Source organism: Lycium barbarum, chromosome 11 (genome assembly GCF_019175385.1).
Source record: "Lycium barbarum isolate Lr01 chromosome 11, ASM1917538v2, whole genome shotgun sequence".
Classification (NCBI taxonomy): Eukaryota; Viridiplantae; Streptophyta; class Magnoliopsida; order Solanales; family Solanaceae; genus Lycium; species Lycium barbarum.
This window is the reverse complement of record NC_083347.1, coordinates 17,990,614-18,001,272: the sequence shown is the minus strand read 5'-3', so window position 1 is coordinate 18,001,272 and position 10,659 is coordinate 17,990,614. Positions and strand designations below refer to the sequence as shown.

At 37.4% G+C, this 10,659-nt stretch overlaps 1 protein-coding gene across 1 annotated transcript; it reads right to left on the bottom strand.

Annotated features, from left to right (window-relative positions):
- Positions 1-3,602: 3,602 nt before the first annotated feature.
- Positions 3,603-9,374, bottom strand: LOC132618219 (G-type lectin S-receptor-like serine/threonine-protein kinase At4g27290). Its single transcript, XM_060333277.1, has 7 exons — positions 5,629-9,374; positions 5,392-5,529; positions 5,124-5,293; positions 4,810-5,020; positions 4,481-4,718; positions 4,223-4,373; positions 3,603-4,126 (listed from the first exon to the last, which is right to left on the bottom strand). Exons 1-7 carry the CDS (start codon positions 6,878-6,880, stop codon positions 3,839-3,841), a joined length of 2,448 nt encoding a protein of 815 aa, XP_060189260.1. The 5' UTR covers positions 6,881-9,374; the 3' UTR covers positions 3,603-3,838.
- Between the last annotated feature and the right edge of the window lie 1,285 nt (positions 9,375-10,659).

The following is a 10,659-nucleotide window of genomic DNA, read 5'->3' as shown; positions in this document are numbered from 1 at the left end:
ATTAGTGAGAACTCTAGATCGGTCAAATAACTCGGGACAAACTGACGGACGTTAGTCGGTTATAGGAAAAAACTGAGGAAAAACCTACAGACTTGATAATGTCAAAAAATAGTGTCTCGGAGCACAAAGACCGACGGATTCTGTCGATTAAAATCGAGGGAGTCCATTCGCTAAGTAAAATACATTAGATTCGTTTTTACTGAAAACTAGAGAAAACTAAATACTTCCAGTGTAGTGATTCTTTTTTTTTTAAATAGTTTCCGCGCATTTTTCCTCAAAAATAACCGATGGACTTCCGTTGGTTTTCGTAAAAAACAATAAAAATAAAAATAAAATAAAATAGTGTCCCTCGATTTTATCCATCGGTTTCCGTCCATCGTTTTTTTCGCTTGTTTTTGGTAGTGACAACTTTTTTAGTTTCTGCTATTTCTAATTTATTTCTAAAGTCTAGTGTATTTTATTTAGTCGATGGATTCCCTCAGTTTTAATCGATAGAGTCCGTCGGTCTTTGTATTTCTAGACACCATTTTCTGACATTATCAAGTCTGTAGGTTTTTTCCTATAACCGACTGACGTCCGTCAATTTTGTCCCGAGGCATTTGACCATTTCTTTAATAATGTGTACCTCTAGATGTGAGTTCTCGCTAATTTTTTCCTTTTTTTTTTACAGTTCTAGTCAAATCTAACGAACAGAGTTCGATGAATAGTTTGTCAGAGACTAAAACTGTTAACTTTTGGTGAACTTAAGGAACAAAACCGTTAAGTGCATACTTAAGGGACTATTTTTAACCAACCCTCATAGTTAAGGGACCATTTTGTCAACTTATGGCAAACTTAAAGGACCAAAACCGTTAAGTGCATAGTTAAGGGACTATTTTGAACCTACTCTCATAGTTAAGGGACCATTTTTGTTATCTTGTAACAAACTTAAAGGACTAAAACTGTTAAGTGCATAGTTAAAGGACTATTTTGAACCTACTATCATAGTTAAGGGACCATTTTTGTCCTTTTCTCTTTTTCATTCTTTTGAATGGACCGGGTCGGGCAAATGGGTAATGGACTGGATTATTTGTTGGGCCGGTCCATTAAATGAAATAATGGTGAGCTGAGTTATTTTAAAAGGTAATAAGCTGGTCATTTGGGCGCTCGACCCGTTTATCACCTCGATCGGAGAAATGGCTCGGGCCAACCCTAGATTTCTCCGACCTAAAGCTTGGCTTCTCCGAATGGGAATATGGCTGATACCTTTCCCTCGACGATCTGGCCTCCGGTTCATGATTTTTCCTTGGTCTCTCAAAACTTTTGTTCATATTTATTGGCCTCGGGGGAAGCTCAAGTTGATCATCCTCCACCCGAATCTTCGACTCGTATCGGTTATGGACATCAGCCCATGTCACAGCCTCGTACTCCAGCAAGCTTTCCTTTAATTTGAACGAAGCCGTTGAGCTCCGAACATTGAGCCCCTTTGTGAAAGCTTGTGCAGCCCATTCCTCCGGAACCAGAGGGAGCTCCATTCGTTCCCTTTGAAATCGGTTGACAAACTCATGCAGTAATTCATCGTCTCTCTGAGCTATACAGAAAATATCTACCTTACGGGCCTGCACCTTTTTGGCACCGGCGTGAGCTTTTATGAAGGCATCGGCGAGCATTTCGAAAGAAGTGATTGAATGCGCGGGCAGATGGTCGTACCACGTCAATGCTCCTTTTGACAGAGTTTCCCCGAACTTTTTCAGCAATACCGATTCAATTTCGTCTTCCTCCATGTCATTGCCTTTTATAGCGCAGGTGTATGAGGTCACGTGTTCGTGTGGGTCCGTTATGCCGTCATATTTCTGGATATCCGGCATTTTGAACCTCTTCGAGATTAATTTCGGAGCTGCACTCGGAGGAAAAGGCCTTTGGATGTACCTATTCGAATTCTGCCCCTTCAGCAAAGGCGGAGCCCCCGGGATTTGGTCCACCCGAGAGTTGTATGTTTCCACCCTCTTCTCGGTCGAGTCTACCCGCTTTGCCAAAGTTTCGAGCATTCTCAGAACCTCGGTGGAGGAACCAGCTCCGGACCCATCGCTCTCAACCATCCGTGCCTCATCTCTTCTGGGTTCAGCAACACCCTTCTCCTCCTCCGAGGTCGTTTTATCCCTTCCGTTTTGCAACCGGGCTATTGCGATTCCCTGTTTGGCAATCGCCGCTCTCTGTTCCTGCAACATTTCAAAAATTAAACGTAAGTCAATATTATCATTTGGGGTATCCGGTTCTTTCCGGCCCTGAGTCCGGGACAAAGTAATCGAATTGTGTGTATTTAAAAGGTCAGTGGCCGGCTGGGCGGCATTCTCCTAGTCCACGGTGTTTTGACGGTTGAGGCCCTCCCTCGAATTAACGGGGTTAGGGTCAGCAGGGTTTGGTAATCCTCGTGGCCCGCTGCCTTCATTTTCGGCCACGATCTCGTTGTTGTTGACGTGACCAGATTGCCCACTGTCAGCCATTTGGTCCGTTTTTTCAGAGACGAACAGAAGATATTTTTGGTTTTATGGGTGAGATAGGGATCAAAATCAAAGACCACTATTATCCTAGCCCCACGGTGGGCGCCAAACTGTTTACCCCGAATTTGGATAATCAATTAAATTTGTGAGTGAGGTATAGGATACGTGGTTGTGCCTTAATCTATTTGATAGAAAAAAGAAATATATAAATATGCTATGGAGAAGCAACTGATAATGAGAGGTTATATGTCTACTACTATGAGTATCACTTGATTGAATAAATTTAAGAGATGAACACAATAAATTTGGACCGGAATCAGATATTTGGGAGAGAGAGAGAGAGTTTATATATTTTTTGCTATTATAAGAGTTCTTGACATGAGGAAGCCAACCCCTCAAAAGTGGGCAATGACCCTTATTTATAGTGTTGCTTCATGGGCTTCATACAATATGAGAAACTAAAAAATAAAGAAAAACTCTGAAACAGATTAGGTTGGGTTAGGTTGGCCGTACGGTCTGACACCCGTACGATTGGCAGTTGAACATGGCAGGACGTTATCGACGCGTGGCAGTCGCGCAACGGATCTCCCGGACCAACGGCCACGATCAAACGGACTAACGGCCACAATCAAACGAAGGAACGGCCTTGATCAACCTCGGAGGAACGGCCTTGATCAAACGGAGGAACGGCCATGATCAACTCGGCTATGGGAAAACCCGGACCAAATAATGTCCTTCCCTCTCTTCCTTCGGTCTCTGGTCATACCGGTTTAACACACATCCGGTTTTTACCGTATACAAGTATATAAATGAAAACACTGAGACAGGTAGCCAAACTTTTTAAGCTTCAACTACCACAGAATTCTTATCCCCCATATTCTCATTGACTAAGGATATTTACATTTGCAATCATCAAGTTTCTTTTTTCTTTTAAGCAGCTTTTCACTCTGTAAACTAGAGCGTTACTTAACTTTGTTATTTGTTCAATCTCCAACTACATGGAACTGCTCTTTGCATAAACCAAAATTCTTTCATTACGAATTTGACCAAAATTTAAGCAAAGTGAACATTAAAAGCAAGATGATCACAAATTTGATACAGTGGAAGAACAGAAAAAAAAAAAAAAAAAAACAAGACACCAGAACCTACACTTTTGTAGGTTCAATGGTTAAGGACCTTATTGTCTGGTACAAGTAAAACCCCAAAAGATTTTTGAAGTAAAACTCTCCAGATTAGTTTATCCCAAAGTTCTCCCAAACTGGAGTCCCTATCAAGGGAGATATCAAACATCTCTTCTATCTACAAATACAATTGAGGTGGTTCTATGCTAACTACAAAAAAAGGAAAACCAAATCCACTTATCGAGGTTTCGGCAAGGTAATTGTCATCTCATTTATGGATACATCACGTAACTGCGGAGATTGCCAGCTGCTGCGAAAAGCAGGTTCTTTTGGTTCAGGGATGGGTATAGTTTCATTGCTTAACATGACAACTATATCAGACATTGTTGGCCTATCAATTGGTATTTCTTGAACACAAAGAAGGGCAACCAGAATGGACCTTGTTGCTTTGTTACTGTCGCAGGATTCCCTTATTGATGGATCAATCAACTCCAAGATGCTTCCTTCTTTCCACTTATTCCATGCCTAAAGTTCAAATGAGTCGCCCCATAAATAAAAAAGGAAAAATATTGAAAGAAAACAAAACGTGGACAAAGATGCCAAAATTGTCAGTATTCTTACCCATCCTAAGAGGGACACAGAAACTTCAGTCATGAAAAAACCTGAGTTACGCTCACCACTCAGAATTTCTAACAGCAATACTCCAAAGCTGAATACATCTGATTTCTCTGAAAATTGGCCATATACTACGTATTCCGGAGACATATAGCCACTATGCCACATTTGTATAAATCAGTCTTCATTAGATATACACGAGGCAAAAACAAAAAAAAGGCTAGTAAAGTTCAGGAACCACAAATCATAAGGGGTTACACTTACTATGTACCAACCACTCGGTTTGTATTGGCCTGTGTTTGATCAGTCCCAAAAATCCTTGCCATTCCAAAGTCTGATATTTTAGGGATCATCTCCTGATCTAGCAGAATGTTGCTAACCTTTAAGTCCCTATGAATGACTTTTAATCTTGAGTATTTATGTAGGTAAAGAATTCCTTGAGCAATTCCTTCTATTATCTTGAATCGTGTACTCCAATCTAGAATAACTTTTAGAGAAGTGTCTAGAATAAAAATGATTATCTCATTAGCCAAGGGAATTGAGAGGAATAAAATTTTAAGTCATGCGAGTCTTAAAAATTGTAGAAGACCAACCAAACAGAAATTTGTCCAAGCTGCAATTGGGCATATACTCATAGATTAGTATCTTCTCATCGCCTTCAACACAGCATCCCAAGAGGCTGACAAGATTTTTGTGCTGCAGTTTTGCAATTAGCTTCAATTCATTCATGAACTCCTCCAGTCCTTGTGATGACCTCCTGCAAAGTCTTTTGATGGCTACGTCTCCGAACTCAGCCAAAACCCCCTGAAATAGAATGTTTAAATCCACATTCTCCACACTCATGAAAGGAAAATGAGAGGGATATCTCAAAGTAGCATCAGTAAAATATCAACACTGAATTTAGCACCTTAAACACAGGGCCAAATCCACCTTCTCCAAGTTTGTTTTCTCCATGGAAGTTGTTAGTAGCCTCTCTTATTTTCTGCAGGCTGTACTGCAGCAGCTTCATATCGCTTTCTTCAGCAGAATATAAACTAGACACGGACCTAATGAGAGCTTTAGTTCCATTGTTCCAGCCTAGTTCAAACAGCAATCAGTAAAGAAAACCAGTGTAATCCATACAAATTTTGATTCAGTACTAGTGCTAATATACAATTAAGAAGTACTAGACAAACCTTGTCTTCTCAAGCTCTTTCTTTTGAAGATAAAGGCAATAATACTGATAAGAACCAAGATGGCAGATATTGCAGAAACAATTGTAGCAATGAAAATTCTGTGTCTGTGAGTTGAATTCCCAGATCCATCATGTGTAACTGCATACAGAAGACAAAAAGTAAATAAATTTAGTTTAATAGACCAAAGATGTAAACAATCGTTGTTAGTAGAATTGATAAGGATAGAAGTGAATATACCTGACTCAGAGCCAAGAACCCGAACATTGAGAACTCTGCCGCCAGTATAGTTATGGGAAAGGTCTAGTAAATCTCCAAACCAAATTAGACATGTGCTATTTGAATAACCATAAGCAGAGCAGGAGCAGTTCCTAATGCACTGAGTATCACATTCCTTAATGCTAATATGTCCTAAGGAAATAGCATGGTCCGGAAACTTCATATTCTGATGTTTCAAGAACTTGTCTCTGCCATCACAACCCAATGCTACTTTTCTCACACAACCTCCATTCCATTTCCCGTTTGCCCAATCTGTCGAGAATCTTGGGTCAAATCCAGTTAAGCATCTGCATGATCTACTTGATCTGACCCCACAGCTGCCAAATGGACCGCACTGCGCATAACGTTCACAAGGAGCTTGTGGTACCTGAATTAAAACTCTCCACTTATTAGCATATTGGGTCCATAACAGTACCTGAAGGTACCCACTAGGAGCCAAAGCGGCCCTTAATGTTGTCAAGCCTTTGGTGTAACCATAAGTCATAAATACTCCATCATTTCCAGAAACAACAGAAACATACCATGCAATTCCTAGGAGATTCCCTCCAGCGTATTCATTACTATCATCCAACCTATAATAAATACTGTTGTGCTTCAAAACGTAAAACCGTGAACTCCCTTCAGGGTCTATCCCAAAAGAGAAATTTCCAGGCCGAGCATCTTCGTTACTTGTCCACGAACTGATCATGATTCGTTTGTCAGTTTTTCTATTATAACCGAGTTTCATCTCAGGCATAAATGTATCCGTAGGATGTTCAAAGCTCTGCCACAATATATTCGACTCACCATACATGAGGACAAGATTTCCAGTATCTAACAGTGCTCCCACAGTAGAGTTTGAAGTTAATAATTCTCCTGTGCTTGTGGATGAAACATTTGATGACCAAATGAGCTTATCCTTCTCATCAAAAAGCACTAAATTCCCGTCATCGCCAATAGTGAAAACTGCAGTAGAGTTCTGAGGGATTGGAGATTCTCTATTAGCAGTCCAAATGACCGTTAATTCAGGGATAGTATTGTACCATATGCCAAGGTAAGTATTTGTAGAATTACCTGGAGTGAAGAAGCCTAAGGCAAAACTTCCACCAGCTGAAACCATTTTTTGATTACCAGTGATTGATTTTCCCTCCTTGATATTTTCTTCACTTGCAAAAAGAGTTAAACAAGAACAAGAAAATACAAGTAAAAGAGCTAGGACATTTTCCAACTCCATTATTTTTCCTGGTACAACTCCTTGTTTGCTCCTGTTTATTTCTTTGTCCCACCCTTGTCCCTCTTAGTAATTTAGCCAAGAAAGTGCACCAATTCTCCCACTTCTATCAAGTGGGATTTAAAAGAGAGAACGTGCTTTACTACCACTATTTTTTAAACAAACATTTTCTCTCTTTTATAAGATTGAGAGAATTTAAGATTTGTGGTATCCCTTTCCTTAATATGACCTTTAGCAACACATTAGAAACTGTATCTGTTACAAATATTCTTTGAATCTCCTTTATGCAGTTATCTACCCACTTTGTTTACTAGGAAAATTAGTTGAACTGGATATTTAGCTTTTTTGTGTATATATTATCAAAACCGACCATTTATTTTATGTGTCTGTTCTCACACTGTATAGTGTAGACAGATTGGTCAAAAGAGTTAGAAAGGTCTTAGGGCACTAATTACCTTAAAATATTGAATGAGTGCTCAAATGATTTCTATAGGATCCAGCGGCCAAGAGAACTACATAATCATGAATCTAAACAAACAAACAAAAAAAAAAAAAAAAAAAAAAACAAAGAAGCTTCTTTTTAGAATTTTGTTAATGTTGGATTTCTATTTATCTTCCAAAATGTGACAACCATTTGCTCCCGTGTCAGCTTGTTTGACCAAACTTCTAAAATAAACTTATTTTAAAAAATGTTTTTTTCAAAAGTACTTTCGTCGACAAGCAATTTATGGTTGGCTAAGTTTTTAAAAATTGTTTTTATATGTATTTTTCTCAAAAACACTTTTTTAAAGGGAAAAGAGTCAAAATTACCCATCTACTTTGTTTTATTGGCTACAAATATCCTCCGTTATAAATTTAAGTCATTTATGCCCCACCCATTAGTAAAGTGTTCAAATATGCCCAAAACAGAAATCTCCAAACCTCCAAAATAACCTGATTTCATGTTTTTAACCCGCTTCATATTTAAACCCGAGTCTAACTTAATTAATAACCCATACATTTGATTGAGGAAAGCAAAAGTCTTAGAAGCCATTGATGGAACCCAATGAAGCACGATTATGGACATCTTTTAAAAAATGAAATGGAGATTCTAAAAAGTTAGTGCTAGGCGGGGCCCCAAGATTGAGAGATAGGGAGAGGAAATTAATAAATGTGGGAATTTCAGTAATATACAATTTAGCACATAAAATTACTTTTGCGTAGCCATATTTTTAAATTACAAACCTATGATCCAACAAATTATGGCCGCAGCTTGTATATACAGCATTATACAATAATGTACAACTTTATACACCTACTGTAGACAATTTATAAACCTTGTATAAAAATGTATAATAACGTATAAGAGTTGTTTATACACACTTCTACATTGTTATGCAGTGTTATACAGTGTTTATACAGTGTTAAAAGTGTAACATAATGTATGTGTTTTATGCACATTTTACCCTTAAAAAAACACCAACATTAAAAAGAGATTTGGAAGGAAAAATAGCATCTTGGAGTTTGATATGAGGGGGAAGGGGGTGACTATCTCGGGTAATTATTTAAAAAAAAATGGGATGAAGGCTGCAAAATGTAAAAAAAAAAAAAAAAAATTATGGCCATTTCGGGTAAATACTTTACCCAAAATGCCATAGAGTGTTATTTGCCCTAAATACTGTGGAAATTCCATTAGCCGGCAATATTTTTTGGATGAGAGAAATGGCTGCTGCTCCATCCATATCTCTCTCCTTCTTTGTAATTAATCTCAAATCACCTAGAAATCTATCAATTACACACATTTTCTTCCACTAGAAAGTTCCACAATCACATAATTCACGGCCTTCATCTACCAATTTCATCCAAAACTATCCTAAATTTGGAGAATTTAGATGAAACGACCGATCAAATCCTATGGGTTATAAATAAGTTGGGTCGGATTTAAATAATAGAGCGGTTTAAAAAACATGAAATGAGGTTATTTTGGGCGATTTGAGGATTTCTGCATAGATAGGATATATTTAAACACTTTAACTGACGGGAAGAACATAAATGACTCAAATTTGTAACAGATGATATTTTTAACATTAAAACAAAGAAAAGGGGTATTTTTGACCCTTTTCCCTTTATCTACAAACTATTTTTTTAACTTTTGAAAAACAGCTTCTGTTATTCCTTAAAATACTTATTTTCTCCTAAAAATTTAATCCAATACCTCATTTTTTTTAAAATAAGCATTTTTTAAAGAAAAAAATAGACACTTCTGCCTCCCAAAGGCTTGGCTAAATAGGCTAAATAGTGTTCAGCCATACCTTTATATGAAGCAAGAAAGAGTAGATGACTGAAGCTCTCCCCCATAACAATGATCCATTCGGTGTGTGAGACGAGAACATATTGCACGGTTCCGGATGCTAATACATACTTAGAATCATTTAAAATTACCTAGTGATGATCATCTTAATCAATTAAATGTCTCAATTTGGTCACAAGTGTTGATGTGATAAACTTTTTTTTTTTAGTTTTATGATCTTTCTACGAGAGATCTTCATTTTTTACACATAGATATCTGAAAAAACATATAAAAATTTTTAAAAAGACATTTTCTTCTATTTAAATTGTAAAGGGACAAAAGATCTATTTTCCTCCAAATTATGTGTCTCACAAATTAACAGTTAGGAATTATCCATATTAATTTTTCATTTTTTATCTGAAAAACACCTAGAAAATTCAACCATCTCTTCCCCGAGTCACGTGATCGGAAAAATTTGGCTACTCCGGTCAGAACTCTTATCCCCTATCAACATTCAAACCAAAAATCAAAACTCACTTCAAATTCTAACTGATTATAAATAATAGAAATCTCAAAAGAACATGAAATTTCAAACTTAAAAATGTAAACCCAAATCCAAAATAACAGATGTGTTATAAAATCAAGCTAAAAGAATAACAATATGAAGCAAGAAAATAGACAAGAAATGTAGAGAGCAGGAGAGAACTTTATTCATCCTTCCAAGTTTTGTTCAAGTGTACAACCATTACATACAATCTAGCTATTTATAGGAATACATTGAGAACACCAAAGGGCATGCATAAACATGACATTAATCCTTGAGAATGTGGGGGAAGATTATGGGGGTGTGGGAGATCAATGAGGAGGTAGTGAAGGTGTAGCATTAGTACACATAATGGTAGCTATTACACCTAGAAGTTATGGACATCCACATAAATAATATATTTACAACACTCCCCCTTGAATGTCCGATAATGTGCCTCGTTAAAACCTTACTAGAAAAAAAACCTGTGGGAAAAACTCTAATGAAGAAAAAAGAGTACACTTATCTTGTAATACGCATTGTTTGTTGCCTCGTTAAAAACCTTGCGAGAAAAACTCAGTGGGACAAAACCTTGGCTAAGGAAAAAAGAGTGCGGCGTGTATTATAATCCCCCTGATTAAAATATCCTTTAATTCATGGAAACGACACATCCAAATCTTGTATACCGGTTTCTCACATCCGGCAAATTATCAACGAGTGTATTTGTTGAACATCTATTTCACATTGCTCTTGAAGATCATGTCTGGAAAAGAACTTTGACGAAATGTGTTGTATTCTGTCTCCTTTGTTATATCCTTATCAACGAGTGTATTTGTTGAACATCTATTTCACATTGCTCTTGAAGATCATGTCTGGAAAAGAACTTTGACGAAATGTGTTGTATTCTGTCTCCTTTGTTATATCCTTCTTTCAATTGAGCTATGCAAACTTCGTACAATATGATTGAAATCTTCATTACCAAATAAACAC